This window comes from Chionomys nivalis, chromosome 16 (assembly GCF_950005125.1).
Source record: "Chionomys nivalis chromosome 16, mChiNiv1.1, whole genome shotgun sequence".
Taxonomy (NCBI): domain Eukaryota; kingdom Metazoa; phylum Chordata; class Mammalia; order Rodentia; family Cricetidae; genus Chionomys; species Chionomys nivalis.
In genome coordinates, this window is record NC_080101.1 from 26,087,442 (window position 1) to 26,109,232 (window position 21,791).

The window sequence follows — 21,791 nt, forward strand, 5'->3', positions numbered from 1 at the left end:
ATATGGGAGGCTGGGTGGCTGAGGCATGGGTTTGGCTGGTTAGTAAGGGGAGGCTGTCGGATAGAACTCACAGCCTTATCCATCAGACTCCTAGTCTCCTGTCCAACCCAAAGCCTCCAGCATGACCACCAAGCCCCATAGAAGGGAGCTAGGAAGACTAATCTACAGGGGATGGAACATCCTCTGGCCTAAGGCACACATGCATACATACGTGGGCCTACGATTCTCCTCTTGCCTGATGCCTGAGCATGTGTTCCTAGTGTGACTGGACTGTGGCCCAGACCAGGAACTACAATGAGAAACAATACAATCACCAGCACTGGCAAGTTTTGATGACATGCATTTAATGATTAATGCAGTGCCTGCAACCAGTTACCATACGGGTACTCTCAAGACCCTCTATTTTCACAGAGATTCAGAGAGGTCTAGGAAGTTGTCCAAGGTCACTCAGCTCAGCCCAGAGTTTGGCAGGGTGGGCAGGGATCTGCCACTCTGGTTCGCCTCTCAGTGTCACAATAGGATAGTGCCAGCGTAGGGCTGAGAGTCTCCAGGGGCAAGTCCTCGGCTCTTTCCAGTTCTGCCCCGAGCTGGGACTTGGATGGACACAGCTCAGGCTTGTGTCCCTGCTCAGGTCTCCATTTCTGAAAGTTCTCCAGCAGCGCTCTGCTCTGTGCTCTTCCCTGACACATTGGAGCTAGTTAGCTTCGGTATCGGCCGGCCACTGACATGGGTGACACCATCGGTGTATGGGGTCCTCCCAGCTACTGGCTGTGTGTGCGTTCATGGCTGAAGGTCTTCCTTGATTTCTTTGTTAAAAGTGGGGGCTTCCCCACTTTCCTTGGTAACTAAAAATGTCACCTATAATATTTGATTTGCACTGGCCAGATAAAATTATCATTATTTCCCTTAATATCAGAGCAGAGTTTTACCCTGACTCTAAGATTCCGTAACAAAATCTTGAGAGGGGATATTTCTCTGTCTCCTATTCTTTGTTTTTGTTTTTGTTTTTCGAGATAGGTTTTTTCTGTAGCTTTGGAGACTTTCCTGGAACTAGCTCGTGTAGACCAGGCTGGCCTCGAACTCACAGAGATCACCTGCCTCTGCCTCCCGAGTGCTGGGATTAAAGGCGTGCGCCACCACCACCCAGCCCCTCTATCTCCTATTCTTTTGCCAACCCCACCCCATCATTTTTCTCCCATGGTCTCACTGTAAAGCCATGCTGGCCTCCCACTCCCAGTGATCCTCCAGCATCAGCCTTCCAAGTGCTAGGATTGCAAGCACCATGTCTAGCTTTCTCTCTTGTTTAAAAATGGCATATCCACTTAATAAGATAATTCTGGCTAGGTTCAGAAGAAAAAGAACCAACCAGAAGTTATTCATTTATGGACATAGGGTCTGATGCCGCTTATGCTAATCTCGAACTTGCTTTGTAGCCCAGGATGAGCGTGCGCTTCTGATTTTCCCACTGAGATTACCTGGACTGGAGGTGTGCCGCACACCCGGTTTATGTCATGCACAGGACGGTTCCCAGTGCTTTGTAGGTGCAGCAAGGACTCTAGACGGCAGCATGTTAGCCCCATCCTGCAGAAACTCAGCGGAGTCCAGTTGTGCCTGACGGGAGGCTGCTGTAGGCTGTGAGATCACACAGGGCTGGAAGAGCCTGGGTTTCCTTGCCCAGTTTCAGCACTGCCTTGCCGTGTGACCTTAGCTGTGGTCCTGCTCCCTTTTGGACGCTGGAAGCCTGACGAGTCTTCTAGCTCCGGATCCCCTCTCCTTTCTCCTCCCACCCTCCCCCCACCATCTTCTCTTCATGTCCTTTCTCTCTGAGACACAGACTCCATCCAGTACCTCTGAATGGCACTTTTGTTCAGTGAACATTTCTCCTCTGCAAAGGGAGACTGGCCGGGTTTGTATCTTTTAAATGCTGGACATTTTATCAGTTAAGAACCTTCATAGCGCTCTCTCAGGAGACAACCTCGGGGAGGCAGACTGAAGAGGCAGACAGGGAAGTCTGCTGGAGACCATTGACAGGCGAACAGCAAAGCCTCTCTGGGGCCCGAGGCTGCATCTCTCCAGCAAATGGCTCCTTCCTGTTCTTCCGCATGGCTCAGAGAATCTTCCGGATCACCTTCCAGATCAACTTCACCTGTCGTCCTCCTGGCTCCCTGCAGGGAGAGAGGGGTGACAGCAAAGTCCAAGTCTGGCTTGTCCTAGTTCAAGGCCCCTTTGAGAAAGGGCTGAGAGTGTCGGACTCTCAAATGCTGGGCCCTCAAGTCTTTCCTCTGCACTCCCTTGCTGCTGATCTTGAGCAAGCTTTGCCGGGCCTCAAACTCCCCTCCCCTTTTCTTCTCCCCTTTTCTTCTTGGTGTGTGAGTGTGGCATGTATGTGGCATATGTGTGTGGTGCATGTATGTGAATGTGTAGGTGCACACACCTGTGCACACTCGTGAGGAGGTCACAGAAGGACATCAGGAGTCTTCCTCTATTGCTTTCCAGCTATTGTCTCAAGACAGGTCTTCTACCAACTGTTTTGCCTAGACTTGTAGGCACTGAGTTTGCAGGATCCACCTATTTCTACCTAATACGAAAATTACAGACATGCAGCCATACTCCGCATTTTATGCCGGTGCCCGGGGTTCAAATTCAGAGCCTTATTCTTGAAGAACAAGCAATCTTACTCACTGAGACATCTTCACAGTCCTTTCCCCTCTTTCTGCTTTTTGAGACAAGGTCTTGATGGGTAGCCTAAGCCAGCCTCGAACTCCCAATCCTCCTGCCTGCACCTCTCAAGTGCTGAGATTTCAGGCATGTGCTACCATACGCAGCTCTGTTTTCTTACCAGCAAAAGGAAAACAAGTCCCTCAAAGGCCTGGCAACTTAGTGAGTCCCAGTGCCCAAGAAAGTGCTCTATAAATGCTAGGGCACCAATCACCTACTGGGGCCATAATGCCGTACATCTTATGAATCTGATTTGGGATCTTGCCTAAGGATGAGTTTTGTCATCTATGGGGATGGGGGAGACAAACAGCAATGAAGCCAAGACTGGAGAATGCAGGTCCAACTGGCCACTTGTCCTCTGGGGACTCTGGGACAATTTTCCTGCCTTGTGTTCCAGGTACTCTCTTGGAGGTGGTAGTGGTAATGACAGTATGGTCTTTTTCAGCAGTCAATCATGGTGGCGCTCGCCTACAATTCCAGTAGGAGAGGGTGGAGGCAGGAGGATCTCTTGCTCCAGGCCTACATAGAGAGATCCTGTCACAAAAACAAAACAGAACTTAACAACAATAAAAGTAGTGCCTCCTGGCTGGATAGAGCCCTTGTATAGGGTCTGTGAAGCCATGAGTTTCAGCCCCAGATCCACACAAAAAAGGTGGCGGTGGTGCACACCTGTAATTCCAGCTCTCAGAGAGTGGAGGCAGGAACAAAAATCACAAGTTCAAGGTCATCCTCAGTTATTCAGTGAGTTCCTGCCTAGCCTGGGATAAAAGAGACCTTGTTTCAAAGCAAGCCAGCCAGCCTGCAAGCAAACAGAATCTGCTTCCGAGGGTTGGAACGGGGAAGGGGGACGCTCAGGCCTTGCTTTAGGACTTGGCTGTGTGTGCACTAGGCAACCGACTGATGCTTCCAACCCTTGCCTCCAGCACACTCAAAGCCGGGGCTTAGGCTGGAAGATTCCAAGCCTCCAAGTCCTTCTGAGCCTTGGCAGGAGAGGAAAAACAGGCGGGAGCAGCGAGAAGGGGTTTATTAAAGGCCACGCCAAAAGTTGCATCCCAGGATCCTGCCTTGGCACCTAGCGATGGTCCCTTCTTCCGAAGCCGGAGCTACTCCAGGACTGGCTTGTTTTGTGCCCCCGCGGACCTCCCACCAATCCCCAGGCTGGACCTGCAGGTTCTTGGCCCCGGGAGGGCTCGGCTTTGCCGCACCTGGTGTGGAAGGAGGAATCAAACCTACCGCGGCAGCACCGGGCGCCCTCGGGAAGGGGTTGCCTGCCATCGCGCCTCGCGCTGGGCCTCTGCTGAACATTTGCAATTTAATTGACATTTGGCGGCTGGAAGCCAATCAGTATAAGTCAATTGACGTTCCGAGATAAAACTAATCGGCGACCGGGAGCTGCTCCCGCCGGCGCTGCTGTGGCGGGCCTCGGGGCGCAGCGTGGCGGCCGCTGCGCCGCGGGCTGGCCCCGGCAGGTAACGGCGCTGGCGCGTGTCTCGGCCAGCGAGGGGGCAGCCCGCGGCCCGCTGATTGCCGCGCAGCCCACGGTGGCCGGGAGAGGCCCGTAATGAATGACTTTATTTGCCGGGGCCCTGCTGAGAACAATTGAGTTTGTTATGGTAACAACGGATGCCAGCTTTCCGCCGCCCCGGGGGGTGCGGGCGCGGGAGCCGAGCCACAGGAGCTGCGCAGCCGAGCAGATGATGCGCGCGCTGAACAGAGGGGCGCCGGAGCCGGGGGCCGGGGACAGAGCAAATGTTACATCCGAGTCTGGCTCATCAGGAGAGCAGCTCCGGGCCGCCTTGGACAGTGCTGCAGATGACGGATAAGGGATACATAGTGCATAGCCGGATGGGAATTCATCGAGCTCCCTTGCTTATTGAACAGGCCAGTCTTCCAGATTGTATCTATGACTGTCGCCTTTGGCACTGAGCTTGGAAGTAGGTTCCCGTCACTTTTTGTTATTTTTACAAAAGGGACAAAAGGCATCCCTTCCTCAAATACTGTGGCTTGGGGAGTTGAGGGACAGCATTTCAGAACCAGTTAGCTCTGCCTCATGTCTGCATCCTCAGGCTTTCTGGCGTGACACCTGCCATAGGCAGACTTCCTTATCCCAGCAGAGAAGGATGTCTTCGAGCTCGGAGGACAGGGGCTCGGAGGTGCATCCCAGAAGACTTCAGGGCTTGACTTAGAGCTGTGAGCTAGTCAGCTTCTTGGTAATCTTGTTTCTCTTTGGTTCTAGACACACTGGGTCTACCTCCCCCCTCCCCCCACCCTTCCCCCCTCCCCCCACCATTTACAGGTGTACAGACTGATGCAGAGCCTCTGAGGAAACAGGGTATCCTCTGCATGGGGGTCTGGACTGATAATGCAACAGAGGTTTGCTGTGAGAACCTTGTCCCTGTTCTGTTCTTTTTCCAGGCCTCAGTTTCCCAATCTGCAAAAAGGAGGGAATTGAAATTGGCTCACAGAGCCATCAACGGGGAAACTGGGGCCAGGGTCAGGCCTCTGCTTCTACCTCAGAGCCCTTGGGTGTTGCATGCAGTGTGACCACTGAGAATAAATCATTCCCCCTCCTCAGTTTCCTGAGGCAGACAGTAACAGGCTCTCTATGTGACAGGCATAGCTCACAGCAGCCCTCAGAAGCATGGGGACTATTGCTGTCTTCATTTTTGCAGATGGGAACCAGGGACAGTTAGAGAAACAGTCTAAGGTCACAGAGGCAGTAAACTGGGGACTAGGTGCAAACCCAAACGGTTGGCATAGATAGCAATAGCGCCCTTGACCCCTGCCCTGTTCTTCCCTGCTCACCTTACTTCCCCCCCTTTGTTCTTGTGGCCCCCAAACTCATTGTTCACGTTTGCAGGATAGCAGGTGAGTGACATTTCTAGCCTTTTCTGTTGTAGAGATAGGGTCTCATGGAAACTGCCTTGAACTCACTGTGCGGTCAAGTCTGGCTTTGACCTCCTGATCCTCCTGCCTCAGCACTCTCAGCTGGGATTACAGGCATGTGTCACCATACTCTGTTACCCCGGGCCATTTCTTCTTCTGGCTTTGCCCTCTGTACCTGGCTGTGGATAGCTGAGAATAGGCAAGGAACAGCTAAGGCAGAATGCGGAACACTCCTTGGCGTAGTCCAGCAGGATTTTTGAATTGAGAAATCATTCTTTTTAATTCCTTTCTTCTTTTTTTCTGTAGACCAGATCTCACATAGTTGAGGATGACCTTGAACTTCTAAGCCTCCCATCTCTATCTTTGGGGAGCTGGGGTTACGGGCATGTGCCACCGCACTAGCTTTGAGGTTTGCTGAAAAACAGGTGGAGGACGCAGGTCTTGCCTCTAGGAGCAGGCTTCCAGAGCAGTTTTGGGGCACCTGTCTTTTGTCCCTAAAACAGTCTCTGGAGAATTCTTTGCATCACTGAGATAGTCCTTTCTCAGATGCATAGACTAGGAAAAATGGTCTCCAGTCAGGCATAGTTCTAAACGGCAAGACTGGAAGAGCTGGGAAAGTGTTCATCCCAGCCAGCTCTACTCCCGTCATCCCAGCATCTCCTCCTGGCAATGGATGAGATGTAGTGCCTCCTTTGCTGCCCTAAGATGAAACTCAGGTAAAAGATAACCTACCAACACTCATCATTTTAAAAAGTAATATAATGCCCAACTGTAGCAAAAACGGGAACATAAAATAAAGGGATAATGAAATGTGTACTTCATTACACACAGGCTCAGGTGTGACTGCACCAGGAGACGCGGGGAGGCGGTTAGCGCTTGCCCTTAGCGCGGAATCGTCATGAATCCAGCAGCTACAAATGTAGACAGCGGTGGCTTTATGCAATATCAATGCCTGTGGCGGTCCTGCCATCAGTAAACCGAGTCTCTGAAATTGTGATCATGTCCTGATAAAACTCCAGCCAGTGCAGAGCGCCGTCTTCCTCCTATTTATATGGTGGTTGTATTCTTGGGAGTCAGTAGATATTAAAACACCGAGGTTTTGTGGCTCTGAGTAAAAGAGAGTTAGGTTCTTGGCCCAGATGTTTATACACAGTCTCTAACAACCTGACTGCCGAATGTGTCATTCTAAAGGTATGTGGGGTTCATGACAATTATTTTTTGAGACAAGTAGACTTGCCCAGCCTCGAGCTGGATGCACAGATGAGGACAACCTCGATCCTTTACCTCCCTCCCGCATCCTAGTGCTGGGATTGCAAGAATGTGCCCCCAAGCCTGGCAGCACACAACCATCTTCCTTGAACCCCACTGTGCTTTGTGACATCTCTGGTCCCTCTCATTCACTGTCCTAACCCCCACCCTCCACTAATGACAGCGACTCACAGACTTCCCAAACCCTTTCATCCCATTACTCTTTACTGAGAGCCACTTGGCCAGCGCTGGAGAGACGGCTGCCAGTAACATACTTGTCACATAAGCACGAAGACTTGAATCCACATCCTCAGCATCCACACAAGAAGCTACATGAAGCCTGTCATCCCAGGACTGGGGAGGAGGAGACAGGATACCTGGGGCTTGCTGGCCAGTATGTCTAGCCGAATTCGTGAGCTTCAGGTTCAGCAAGTGATTGTCTCAAACAGGTGGCAGCAATAGAAGACATCTCCAACGTCCCCTCTGACCTCCACATGTGAGCACACACACGCAGACACCAGACCCCCACCCCCTACCTCACCCCCACCCCCACTCCCCACCGCAGATGCCCACCAAGGGCTGTTGCTACAGAAGGTCTCCCTCTGTGTGATCTTCCTGTGGGAAGCTCTGCAAGTCTTTCTAAAAGCAGAAGCCTGCAGCTGGAGTCATAGTGTAGTTGGTGGAGCGAGAGCTCGCTTAACATGCAGTAGGGTTGAGTCCAATCCTGGGGCGGAAGTTCAACATTATCCCTGGCTATACAAGACCGTGTTTCCCATAGTCCCTCTCCAAAACCACACACACACCACTTCGTATTCTGTGTATCTACTGTGTGTAAGACCTGAACTGTGGAAACAAAAAAAAATCAAGCATGTCACTTGAATTATATGTAAGCTTTGAAGGCTGCTGGACTCCCAGGGGATCTCGGTCAGTGAGTGCAGGCCCCTCATCTCTGTTCTCCATGATCCCCTTGACTTCCTTACTCATGCTCCCAAACCCAACCTTGGCTGAAATATCACCTTCCTCCAAGAAGTCTTCCTTGATGCCAGAGCCCAAAGATGCTTGAACCAGAGATCCACTCTAGCCTCCTCTCCCTGTGTACCTTGCCATTTTATTTGCTCATTACAGACAGGGTCTCATGTAGCCTAAGCTGGTCTTGAACTTCCTATGCAGCCCGGGTGGAGGACCTTGAACTCTTGATCCTTAGAATCAGATAAGCAGGAAAATGTCACAGCATGAACATGTTTGAGGTGTAGAGATTGTTATTTTTATCATTTTCCGGTGTAGCTTTTCCCTAGGCATACCACTAGTCTGTCTAACGTAGAAATACGCTGAGTTCAGAGCCCAAACACGTCAACTTGCTCCCATAGGGAAGAAGGAACAGGGCTTCCATGCAGAAAGAAGAGCCTTCTGGGCACTTGTGGTTGCTGTCTTCCATAAACCCGCCCCTCTTGTGTGTGCACTTGTTGGGAAAACACACCAGATACACACAAAAGCCTCTGGAGTTCTTTTCAGCTGGGACGGGAGATGACACACGTTGGCAGGCAGAGGCCGGTCTCTGTGTATCCAAGAGAAGTCGAGCCAGGCCGAGTATATCTAACAGGTCAAGCTCTGAAATGAAGAAGCAATAAGCCAGTGAAATGGTACTATCACCGAAACATGATTGATCAATTGAATTCTATCAGGGACAGTGGACAGTGAGATTAACTCAGGCCTGATAGGTTCAATGAGTTAAAGCATGATGTTCATTTCAGCTTCATTTCACCAGTCTTTGCTTGTGAAATTGGTCAATCAATAGAGGTTGAAGATCATATATATATATATCTATATATATCGGGGACTATCTTATGGCGAATATCATCTTGGCCGTTGGCTCCTGGCTGGGGCTGCCCAAGGCAGGTAATGGAGAGAGAACAAGGATTCCATCAGCCCTATCAAAATGGCCTGGTATCTTCTCCAAATGAAAAGTATTTTTGGATCTCTGATGATATATCTTTTTTTCTCCCTCTCACTTTGATCTATGCCTAAACCCATAACCATCTTGGAGGAATATAGTGATTTCTCTTGAAAACATTTGTGCAATGATCAGACAGATACACTTCAACATATGAACCTTCTTTCTAGTTATATTGTCCTTGGAGGCAGAAAAATAAAAACAGTGATTTAAAAACTCAAATAGGGGTAATGTGAAGATGGCAGACTATATGATTTGAAACTATTATTTATTTATTTATGCATAGCCGGGGTAGGGAGGCAGACTGCTGCGTGCTGGGGGTGGGCTTACGTTTTGGATAAGGAGTCTTGGAGCTGAGCAGATAGTTAGGGAGGGAGGCCTTGCATGGGTTAGTGGACTTTGTACAGTACCTCTCTTTGGCTAATTCTTTCCAGCTCACCTTAGGACTTAAGTCGAATTGTTTCCAAGGAGCCCCATTTGAACTGTCCTGTCCCAGTCTGGATTATGCGGAGTAGGTTAGATTGAGTTCAGAGCACCCGCCAGAATACCTGATCCTATGCCTTCTACTTTTCAGCTGTGGCCCTTGAGTAAGGAATTTAACTTCCCTGTGCCTTGTTTCCTTCATCTTGGAAGTTAAGGCAGCAATACACTTGCTGTTCTTGGGCGTTTGTGAGAGTGGGTGAGTTAGCTGCTTGACCCCAGGGCTCTGTCTGCTTTGCAGGCTCCCAATGCTTCTCTAGGCAAAACAGCATGAGTGACCACTGTCTGCATCCTCCACCCCAGGGTGGGAGTTAAGACTCGAACCCTCAAAGCTCTGGAACAAGGGCCACAGCAGATACCCACCTGGTACTCCTGAGTAGTAAACTGAGGGACTTGGTGCCAGCATCAGGGGCCTCGTGGCCTGGGCTGGCAGCTTGATTTGGACCTTCTGTCTGGCCCCTGGCTTTGCCATCTGGTCTCACGGGGGCTATCCCCAAGGGAGTGATATTTAGTCCCTTGGGTCCTTTCCATTACCGGTGCCTCTGACTCACTGAGTAACACATAGCACGGTCAGATTCGCTTGAGTCAAACCTGAATGCATTTGCCAATTTTACAATTTCATGTTTTCCTTCCCTGCGAAGGAAGATTGGGTGAAACGAATGGCTGAATCGTGGTGGTTCCCGTGGAATTTCCCTTCATGCCACTTCAGATTTTCTCAGTCTGTGCCCCTAGTTTAGGGAGGGATGTATAAAATCACCTGGGATGTTATCTGGGTTCTGGGCTGCCCTGGACTCTTTCCTGCCCTGCCACCCTGGTCCCTAGAGAGAAGTCTGGTTCCCCCATAGATTCCCTAAAATGGCAGCCAGCTGGCTCTGATTGTCCCTGCCTAGATTCCCATGACCTTGCCTGGCTTGGTGCTTTTTACCTGTTCAGGCATCCTGACCTCAGGTAGCCGCTTCTTAGGCCCCCTTAGGTTGTTAGGCCGTCCTGATCCACCCCAATGTCAATGTGTGTGAACTGCTTCAAATCCTAGGGAGAAATAAACTTGTGGCTGTTGTTCTCGCTCCTCCTCCAGAGTCACAGAGGCAAAGGGTGGTTTTCTGAACTCATAATGGAGGCTGGCCATTGTGGAGTTTCCCCAGAGCGTGCAGCCCCATGGCCCCTTGCACCTCCTTAGATTATTCCTCTAGTCAACAAGCATTGATCAGAAGATCAGCATCTCCTGTTTGAGATAGTCACACAGAGCCTCTACCCTCAGACAGCAAGGAAAACGAGCTTGCGCACCTGCCATCTTAGAAACAGCACCTGCTATGCACCAGGTGTCTTGCTCTGTGGTTTGCAATGACCCTTTTGGTAACTCCGTGTATGGTGAGCATCCCATTTTGCAGATGAGAAAATTAAGAATTAGGAAGGTTAAAGAAATATCCAGGCAGGACCTGGTGGCACAAGTCTGGATGGAATCTTAGCTACTCTGGAGGCTCTGGCAGAAGAATGGCAACTTCCAAGCCTGCCTGCAGAGTGAGCTCGAGGCCAGACTGCCTGACCCAGTGAGACCCTGTTATAACAGGTGAAATAACAGGCTAGCACTAGAGTGCTTAGAAAGTATGTACAAGGCTCTGGCTTCAGTCTGAGTAAAACACACACACACATGCACATGAGCACACACACACACACACACACACTGGGAGAGGGGAGAAGTTGCTTAGGTATCATGGGTTTGTAAATGTGGAGTACCCAGGCTTCCCCAGTATCCCGAAGCACATCCTCTTCATCCTCATGCATAGTAAGAGGCCTGGGAGTGCTCTGCTGTGTATTTACTCTGTGATCTTGAGCAACAACTGAATCTCTCCAGTTCCCAGGACTTGAAATGGAGATCCCTCCCTGAGACCAAGTTCAGAGGAGGGATGATCAGAAGTCAGCTTCAGACTGGAGTTGTGACCTGTGAAAAGCCCTCTAACAGAGACCCAGAAGAAAGGGTGACTAATTCAGACTTTCAGGCGGGCTGTAGGAAGGAGGTATCTTTCAGGCTGAACTTGCTTGGCAGGGTGAAGGGTGTGCCAACACGGGGCAGGGAGTGAACTAGCATTAAGGAGCAGGGAAGAGGCAGAAGAAGCCAGGCAGAAGCCTTCTGAGCACTGTGGGGGGTGGGGAATGAAGAGACTGGTCCTGACTGGGAAGGCAGATCACAGAGGCTCCAGAGGTCCTTGGGCCTGGAAGGGGAGGCTTGAAGGGTTTTCCCAATGCAAATGATAGTGACAGCAGAGGCAGAACCCGCGCTCCCACTGTCTCTGTCAAGCCTCTTTCTTCATTGCTGGGACAGATGCAGAAATGCTTTTGCTAATATGGCCCCAGCTAATGTAGCCAGCCTCAGCCCCTTCTGGCTCCTTACCCTTGGTGAGGCCTGTGTGATCTAGAGCCCCTCCTGTGGAGAAATTCCACAGTTGATTTTACCCACAGCAAGGGTTCTGTGAATTCCACTCAAAACATTTAAGATGAGGATTAACATGACTGGTCTGTTTTTATAGATGTTGCTTTTACTTGTTTTTGTTTGTTAATTTTTGAGATAGGGTCGCATGTGTTCCAGGCTAGCTTTAAACTTGCTGTGTAGCAGAGTCTGGTCTTGAACTCCTGATTTTCCTGCTTCTACTTCCCAAGTGTTGAGAATTCAGGTATGGGTCACCATGGCTGTCTAGACTGCTTGTAGAACTGGTCACTATATTTGCAAAGATCAATTCCAAGTTCCTTCAGCTCATTTGACCCAAGTTGGAAATGCCTTAGGTGACAACCGAGTCCCATCAGGCTGGCTCAGGACCCCAGTGGCAAATGGTGAGTCTGTATGTTGGCAGTGTGCCTTCTGGGTGCACAGTGGAACCACAGTTGATGTACCTCGAGAAGACCTGGGGCCAGAAGAAGGACGGAGAGTCTGTAAACACAGTAGTGGGGCCTGAGCAGTATTGCTGGAATTGTAAAAGGCTCTGGGGAATGTGTTTCAGGGAAGAAAAGGGAGGCCTTAGGTCTGGGTGGTATGACTCAGAGATAGAGCCCTTCTGTATTCTTCCCAAAGCCTTGGGTCCCATTGTAGCATCTCTCTCTCTCTCTCTCTCTCTCTCTCTCTCTGTCTCTCTCTCTCTCTCTGTCTCTCTCTCTCTCTCTGTCTCTCTCTCTCCTGTCTTTCTCTCTCTCTTATACAGGAATGCCCACACACATACACGCACACACAGGCATGCACACACATATTCTCTCTCTCTCTCTCTCTCTCTCTCTCTCTCTCTCTCTCTCTCTCATACAGGGATGCACATACGCGCGCGCACACATACACACACAAGGCATGCACACACATATACACTCTCTCTCTCACACACAGAGGGGGAGAGAGAGAGGGAGATGGAGAGAGAGAGGGGAAGATGGAGAGAGAGAGGGAGGTGGAGAGAGAGACACGGGGATGGGGGGGTTTCTTCCTTTCTCTTCTCTGTCAGGAGCCTCTCTCCATAAGGAAATCTCTTCTTTACTGCTAGTCCATTTCCAAACAAAGCGTTGACAATTATATACTGGTTGGCTGAAGTAATCACTTAGGGCGTTGGTAGTTGTGTGTGTGGCATTGCCTATAAATGCAATACAGAAAGGACAGTGATCATTTGATATTATTTAGCAGATAAAATATAAGTCAGTTTTGAAGGAGAAAGGAGTTAGAAATGGCTTTATATTCTCTCTCTATATATATATTTTTTAAAGACAGGATTTCATGTTGTGGCCCAAGCTGGACTCAAGCTCCTGATCCTCCTGCCTCAGCCTTTCAGGAGCGAAGATTACAGGTGTGTACCACTGTAACTCAGCTTCAGTGAGAACCTCAGTGGTCCTCACCTCTTTAGTTTACTGATGGTTACTCTGGGGCCCAGAGACAGAGAGACACTTAGCCAAGCACACACAGCTAGAACCCAGGTTTGCCAGCTCTTAATACTTCTCCCACTGGGCCTGGCTGCCCTGCTGGGGACAAGCTGTGAGGACAGAAGAGGTTTGCATGGCTCTGGGGCTCTTCCAGATCTGTGGAGAAACAGAACTTTGAGAATAGCTAGTGGCTGCTGCCAAAACTCCAACCTGGTTTCTCAGGGCTCCTCAGTGTCCAGCTGAGGCTGAGTCCCAGAGGCCATGATGCCAGAGGGGTTTTGCAGACTCCTGATTGTTTTATCTTTTTGCTCCCAGTAAGCATCTCCAGACATAAAGTGTGTGGTGGTTTTCAAAGAAAAAACCAAAACCCTGCAAGAGAAATGCAAACTCCCAGAATCCGCCATGCTGTGAAGAAAATGCAATGGCTTTATGATCTTTTAAGACACACAAGAGAAGGCTTTCTCCCACCAGATGGGAATCTCAGGCCATCTTGCTTCTTCCTGCTTTGCGTGACCAAACCCAATTGTATAAAGCTTTTAGCTTCAAAGCTGGGTTCTGAATAACATTGGCTTAACCTGAAATTTGAAGCCAGCATTTCTTTGCTTCCCGAGAAGGGGCTTCCTGCCCCTTGCTCCCCTGAAGCTAGCTTCCAGAATGTTAATTCTATGAGCCATGGTTGACTAAGCCCAGCACTGGGTCTATTACATATTATTTGATTTGGAGCCGAAAGAAAAAAAAAAAAAGATTTAAAGATACCATGCCCCTGTATACCTTTGCACTTTTGCCCATATCTGTCTATATATTTAAGCATACTATCCACGGTGTGAATTTGGAGTTTCTCCCTGGAATAAAACCCGTCTGAGTTTTTCTGTAGCCTGCTTCTAAGACCACAGCCTCCAATTAAGTCAACATCTCTGAAGCGCCACAGACGGTCACATTGCCTGCCTGGCGGGTCAGACTTGCCCTTGTGCTGGGGATGATTTTTTGTGCTCATCTCTGTAGCTGCCTCTGAGCACGTGATCTCTTGGTGTAGCTCATACCCACAGTGCACCCACTGTGTGCAGCATCCAGAGGCAGACTGGCGTGCCCTTGCCCTCTTGGCACCAGATTCCTTTTTGCTAGAGTGCTCACCTTGGCTGATACTTGCGCCTGGCCTGGCCTGGCCTGGCCTGGTTAGTTTTCAGTTAATGTTTGCCTCTCCCATGAGTGAAACTCCGGGAAGGAAAGGGCTTTCTTGCCTGTGGCTGCATCCTTTGCATCAACACTTGCAGAGCTGGGAATAGCTGAATGAAGACCCATAGAGGGATTCCGATTCGCACAGACCAAATTTGCACAAGGAAGGTGTTGTCATAAGTGCTTTGCACAGGTACTTCATACGGCAGCGACAGAGATGAACTAGCGAACAGCGCAGTGTGAGCACGAAGGGCCAGGGGCTTGCTGCAGAGATGCGGGGTGGCTAGAGTCCTGAGAACGGGAGCTGGAAAAGTACTGGGGCAGTATGGAAGGCATCCCAGAGGAGGAAGTGTGTGCACTTGCAGGCTGTCCGTCCTGGAAAACAGGACACAGGCCAATGAGAAGTGTAGTTTGTGTTACTCCTGGGTTGACTGGGTAACCTGCAGCTAACAGGCTTACAGCAAACGCTATCTTGATTGGCTCCTGGTCTCTAAAGATGCAGTTGGAAGCAGAGTTTAGGAAACAGGGCCTAGGGTTGAGGAGTGAAGTGGGTAATTCTTTCCCCAGCTGCTCAAGTCTGCTCAGGGCTCCTTCAGTAAGACTCAAGTTTTCTGTGGCCTCTGAGCCTCTCTACAGGCTCCTGGGATTTCATCTCTCCCTCTCTGTTCCTCTCCTACCCATCCTTTACTTGTGATTCAAACACAGCCTCCACCCCTTGGAAGCCCCCCCCCCCCCCCCCCGGGCAGGGGCATTCCCTCTAGCTTTACCTGGTTACACGTGTGTATTTCTGTGCATTGTTTTATACTCACTGTCGGGCTGTGTGCAGTCCCATGTTTGTTTGTTTGATCTCTTCACGGAAGTGGGCTGTCCTATCGAGATTGCATCCCTCGTCACTGCATCCTCTCTTCTTGTTTGTTTTATAAAAATTTAATTTGCCAGCTGGAGATATTGCTCGGTGGTTATGAGTATGTATTACTCTTGCAGAGGTCCCTGCACCCATATCACAACTGTCTGTAACTACAGCCCTAGGGGAACCAAGGCCTCTGGCATCTGTGGGCACCCACAGTTATGAACACATAACCCCTCCATACAGACACAACATCTATACGTATACATACTTAAAACAAAATCATCTTAAGTTTTTAATATTACCTGGTACAGAGTAACTTTTAAAATATTTGCTAAATTGAACGTGTAATTATGTCTTTAGGAGTGGCCTAAGTCTTTTCGTGGCTGTTACTTATTTGTTTTTTGTTTTTATTCTTGACAGAGAATCTTTTGATAGGCTAGTCTGGAACTCTCGCTATTCCCGCCTTCACCTCCTGAATTCTAGGATTACAGGCATGCACCACTATACCCAGCAATCCCATGACTTCTTAAGGAAATGTCACTTAGTTCTTTCCCCACGGAGCAGGCATGTGAATGGAGGTGCTTGCTTGGGACAAGTTGGTAGCATCTGGGTCATCAAAGCAGCCTGAGTTCCCTTGAGTGCAGCCCATGGGGCCAATATTGATTTAGAGAAAGTCACAGCTGAACCAGGCCAGCCCTTTTCCTGAAAGACCCTGTAGAAGTGGGTCCAGGTCCCAGCTAAGCTGCTTGAACCCACAGTGCGCACAGTGTTCTCAAGGGACCCAAGGACCTATTGTACATAACTTGAGTTGGCTCCATGCCTCGAACTCTCACTCTGTGCTAGGCCCTACTTGGTGACCAGTGACCTGTCCACAGGGATCCAGAGTCAAGCCACCCTCCCTGAGCTTCCTCGGGAGATGAAGCTCCACCCTCCAGGGCTCTCAGTTTAGAGGGTTTAACTGGCCGGGGAGCCTCCAGGCCAGGCAGAGTTGGGTCTTCTTGGGGAAACAACCAGTAGGAGAAAGAGTGGAGATTTTGGTGGGAGCTGGTTTCATCTGGAGTTTGCTGGCTTCCTGGGAGTCAGTGTGGTTAGCTGAAGTAGGGAGGCAGAAAGCAATCTCTTAAAAATTGATATGATCTCCATGGCAGCAAGAAACCTGATGGGTGCTTTGGAGTGCAAGGTCACTGGGGCAGAAGTGGCTGGGACAGGATGACTGGACAGAGAAGTTGCTGAGTAGGAGAAAGCTGAGCATTGCAGGTGTGTGTGTGTGTGCATGTGCGTGCATGTATGCGTGCGTGCGCATGGGCATGTGTGTATGCACGCGTGTGTGTGAAATTTAAAACATACAAAAGACGGTTCAACCCCATTTTTCAAATTAATAATTCATTGTATTTTCTTTGAACTAAAAACACCATCCCCAGAGACAGACATGGTGGGCAGCTAATGTAGCCGAATACTTTCTTAACTTATGCATCAGAATAGGCAGTGCTTGCAAGTTCTGAAAGGCAGATGCATTATATGCAATATTTCTCTTATATTTGTGCTAGAAAGTATGTATACACAGAATATATGTATCTGAACATTAGTAAGAACACATCAAGCCATCTTCTCTGTTTTCACAAAACACTGTGGACATCAGGATCCTGCACCTTGCTCATTCTTCACATAACCGTTGATCCTGAAGGTCTTTGCATCTTGGTTTGCTTGCTGTTCACTGCTACATGGTTTTCCGCTGTTCCAGTAACGCCACAGCCTGTTTAGCCAGCTCCCTAGGAATGAACTTGGCTTGTTTCTAGCCTTTTGTTCCAAGAGCCTTGTGCATCTATCATATTCCATATACATAAGCCAGCTATAAAATATACTCCCAGAAGTGCCGTCTCTTGGGGATAGTGCACATGGGATTTTGACAGGTTTTTGTCATGTCATCTAGCACAAGTGTGTGACTAGAATGGTACAAGTGTCCTCCTAGCTTCCTAGAGCAGCGTGTTACAGACTGGGCACGATGGCAGTGACGGATGTGCAGGGTGAGGTACAGAAGCGACAATACCCATGACTAAGTCTCTGACTCACCCTGAGCGCAAACCCTTGGGCAAAGAAACTGTGTCATTTCTGAAGGCCTGGAGTTTTCATCTGCGAAACGGGGGAATAGTAACATACTGAATTAGTTCCTATTTTTGTTTCTACCACGCAATTCCTCAGGGCAGGTAACTTGGTAATTCCTCATGATTCTGCAAGTTCAAACCTGCGGTGCAGGCTCAGCCTTGTGTGAGTGTGCACATGCTTGTGTGAGAGAGGAAAGGGCTGAGATGAGAGGGGGAAGAGGAAGCAGGAGGATAGGCACCACCAGACAGGAAGCCAGAGAGGAGGGCACCACTGATCTCATGACCTCCTCCCCTCCACCCCTTTTACACACTCACTCACTATCAAACCTGCAACACATAAGCACTAGGAGCACAAATACAAACCACGGCACATGTATGAGGGGTCCGTGTGGAAAGTAAGGGACAGAACCGCTAACAAACGGGCTTTGCACTGTGTCTAGCATGCGATTATGAGTGGCTGACTCTGCAGTTAGCAGCAGGTGACCTTGTCCCGCAGCCCCTGAATCCCTGTCATGGGCAGGGAGCTGGCTGGAGGGTCAGTCCGGCCCCCTCCCCAGCCTCAGGGTCTGGCCTTTCCTCCGTGAGTGGCAGAATAGCCTCCACTTACCCTTTCTCTCTCATGCTCACCAAAGGTATCCAGGAGTCTCCAGTGCCAAACGGCCACTCACTTCCAGGCAGAGACTTCCTCCGGAAGCAGATGCGGGGAGATCTGTTCACACAGCAGCAGCTGGAGGTGCTGGACCGCGTGTTCGAGAGGCAGCACTATTCAGACATCTTCACCACCACGGAGCCCATCAAGCCGGAGCAGGTACGCTGTGACTCCTGCCCACGACACCTGCTGCCACCGTGCAGGCCTGGGTCATTCCTGGATGCAGGGGAATCTGTACAGTAAGGCTGAGGGTCTTTGCAAAGTGGGCTTTTTTGTTGATGTCGGCCAGGCTTGGCTGGTCACAACATCCCACAAGGCCAGGAGGATTTGCTCCGGGGGCCTCTGAGGCTTCTTGGCCTGCTAGCTCTGTCTGTAGCCAGCCACAGAGGCACGTGATTCCTATGGTTGCTCTGCCGCTAACAAATGCGTGCTTTCCCGGGGCTCTTTGGATAGGGGTGTATGTGATGAACTTCTGGGTCACTCCAGGGGTTTTGCCATCCTCTCAGTTAGGAACATGATCTCGATATATAGATTCACTTTGTGGCCTCGGGCTCACAGTAATGGAGTGGATGGATGATATCTCGTGATGTTTGGCCTGTGCTTGGCATCATGGGACTCCTGGCAGGTGTGACTAGGCCAGGCATGGGGTCAGTCATCAGAAGGCCCTGCTCTGACAGGTAAGTCAGACACCAGCCTTTCTTTTATGGCTCTCTTTGAGATGAGGAGATTTTACAGACCATTTAGGCAGTTTGCTTTCAGATGGGGAAACTGAGGCCCATAGAGACAAAGCAGCTTGCCTAAGAATGCTCAGCAAGTACTCACTAAGCAAACACTGGCAACTGTTTAGTACGGAGAAGGCACGGAACCAGATACTATGTGCCCATCAGTGAGCAGATAAGCTTGGACTCACCCCCAAATCTGTAGATTTGTAGAAGAATCACAGCTTGGTACTAGAGAGATGTCTAAGTTCCTGTCAGACCCTCTAGCAGAGACTAGCCATCTTGGACACTGCCATAGTAAACAACAATAGGGGTATGGACGTGGAGGAATGTGTCTGGCAGAGCGAATGTCAAGGGCAAAGGCCCTGAGCTAAGGTGGAGAGGCCAGGAGTGGAAAGATCCACTGTGGCTGGGATTCAGGGAACAGGGTGGGAGGTGACGCTGAAGAGATGAGCCTGGTCGTATGGACCGAGGGAGGATGTTGCTCATTCTCTCACAAGTTAAATGATCCCTCCCCTGCAAGTGACATGGCCATGTGCACTGGGCAGAGCTGACCCCATCCTAGAGCCTGGGTTTGTGGAGAAGACTATCTCAGAGAGCAGCCCTCCACGGCTGAGTGTTTCTGAGAGCTGGTAGAAGCCACATTTCGTCTGAGCTGTGGGAGACGTAAATAAGAGACCAAGGGTCCAGAGCTCTGTGCCCGACCTGGTTTTCCCACACAAGGTTGCCAGCATCTCCATTAAACCAGGCTGATTGAAACACAGACACTGAGTGTCGAGTCCCTCTGCGTTTTGTGGGAGTCCCACAAGTCCTGAAGTGCCACTTTATCCATTTAAATGTGTGAGAGGATGGGCCCAAGAGCAGGCCTTCACAGGTATCCCAAAACTGTCCAGGCACCTCCTCGCTCGCTCTGGAGCTCGCCGGTCCAACACATTTCCTGCATCTGAGCAGTGGGCACAGTACAGTGCCAGACTTGGAGGGGGCAGAGGCCCAAGTCAGGTGGCATCCCTGTCAGTTCTTTCGCAGAATGGTGTGATGTGAACTCTGGAGCCACAGACCTGAGAAAGCTCGATGGATGATGTGGAATACTGAAGAGGGGAGGCATTAGCTGTGAGGGTTGCCCCGAGGGCAACCGTATTGAGGAGGGAATGCTGCACGGATCCCAGGGCCGAGGCCATACGGGCTCAGGAGGTAGACGAGGCCCAATAGGGAGAAGGCCTGAGCTGCGCGGGTTCTGGGAAGATGTGTTTCTATGGTGTCCTTCGGAACCCTGTGGCCTGGTGCATGCAGGCCTGTCTGTGAGTTCCAAGGCAGGATAATGACCGACTCAGTATTTTCTGGCTAACCCGCTTCACCTCTCTGAGGCACACCGTAATGAGGAGAGATGGAAGGTGAGGCCGGAGGGCGCCCTGCACACAGGCAGGCACTGGACTATGAATGACACACCCTCGCGCCCTGTTCCCAGTCACTAGGGACAAGTGGTGACTTGAGCTGATGAAGGGGCTGCTGCAGAGTAAGACTCGAGCATCAAGGGTATGAGCTCCTCGAGCCCCCTCCTGCTCACTCTCTTCTGAAAGACTGGTATGGTAGTGATGCCAAGAAGTGGGCCCCTGAGCTGCTGGCTGTGGAGACTGGCCATCTCATCCACTTGCCAGCAAATCAAGTGGCCTGCGTCTCTGTTAGTGGCCTGATGCGGGGCTTGTTATTTCTTTCACTGAATGATCTAATGGGGGGCTATAAAGAGCACGTCCTGACTGAGGAGCTGGGACCTTGCTTTGAGCCCTGCCTCTGCTCTGTTGAACTCCTGGCTTTTTTTTTTTTTTCTGGACCTCAGTTTTCTTATTTGTGTAACCACAGTGGACAAGGACAGCAGCTGCAGCCAACTGACAGTAAGAGCCAAGGTTAGTCACTTCTGCGTGACAGGGACTGAATGCGGCCCACACTGGACCGTTCCTTTAAATGTCCCCCAAGCGGCTGGATCATACCGCTGAGGCCCTGTTTATGGATTTGAACTTTGAAATAAACTGTATACCCATTTTCAGGCCCAGGATGGTTGAGGCTACAAGACTAGAGTCTGACCTCAGGCTCTTCCCTGTCCTCATGTTGTTCAAGATGGTGTCATGGGTCTTTGTGTCCTTGAGGGTTCTGGGATCTGTTCCTGGACTGGCTAGTGTTTGCCAGGCCTTCCTCAGATAGTCTGTGGGTCATTCCAGGACATACACGGGCCTGGACAGATTACCCATCCCATTCCAGGGAAAAACATCACTAACTTAATGCCAGGGTGGCCCCGAGGTCACCGTTGGGAGCCTTTCCTGCTAACTTCTGCTCTGAGTGGGTGGCCATCTTGGACTGTCTTTCAAGGGAAACTCAGAATCCCCTTTGTCTTGGTGGAAGAGGTTAAGGAGACTCACTCTGGGCCATTGAAGCACTTCCTTCTCAAAATTGTTATTGAGAAAGTAGTTCTGTTTTCCCTAGATGACGGGAGAGTGAAAGTTACCACAGAGCAAGAGAAGTAGGGGGCAAAAAAAAAATCTGCTGATGTGCGTGCATGTGCGTGTCTGTGTGCGTGCATGCGTGCGTGCATGTGCATGTCTGTGTGTGTGTGTGTTCACGGCTGTGCGCAGATGTACATGTGTGTCCAGCAAGTGGAATCTGTTTTAGTAAAACTCAAGTTGATGCTGGCTGTCACTGTGGTGGGCACTGGCTCTGGCAGAGTGGGTCCCTCCTCCGGCCACCGAGAGGACGCAGCCGATTGCAGCCTGCTGTATTTACCCTCGGCAGACTATTAACCAACACCAGGCTATTAATCTGGCTTTTGAGCCTTCACTAAAGCCCATAAAAGCTCACAGTTGTCAAATGGAGTTCATTTTAATTTCCTTTCAATCACAGTAAATTATTCAGGTGATAAATCAGCTGGAGCAGCCTCCTGGCTGTAATAGAAACCCTAATTCCTGGCTAATTATCCAGCCCATTGCTGCCAACAGATCAATACGGGAGCAAAATGGAACGGGCCCAGGGCCCTCCCTCCCATTGGGGCAGAGATAGAGAGACAGCTGGGGACGGGGATGTGCTGCTGACCTCCTGGGAAGTTCAAAGGTCATGGGGGGTTAAATCAGGAGATGGCCTGTTT

The 21,791-nt window shown here is 50.2% G+C and overlaps 1 protein-coding gene across 1 annotated transcript in view; it reads left to right on the top strand.

The window, feature by feature from the left end:
- Pax5 (paired box 5) overlaps positions 1-21,791 on the top strand; it is a 162,608-nt gene that overhangs the window by 36,543 nt on the left and 104,274 nt on the right. Inside the window, exon 6 of the mRNA XM_057790573.1 lies at positions 17,926-18,101. Within this exon, the coding sequence (XP_057646556.1) occupies positions 17,926-18,101 (176 nt within the window). The remainder of the gene's footprint in view (positions 1-17,925; positions 18,102-21,791) is intronic.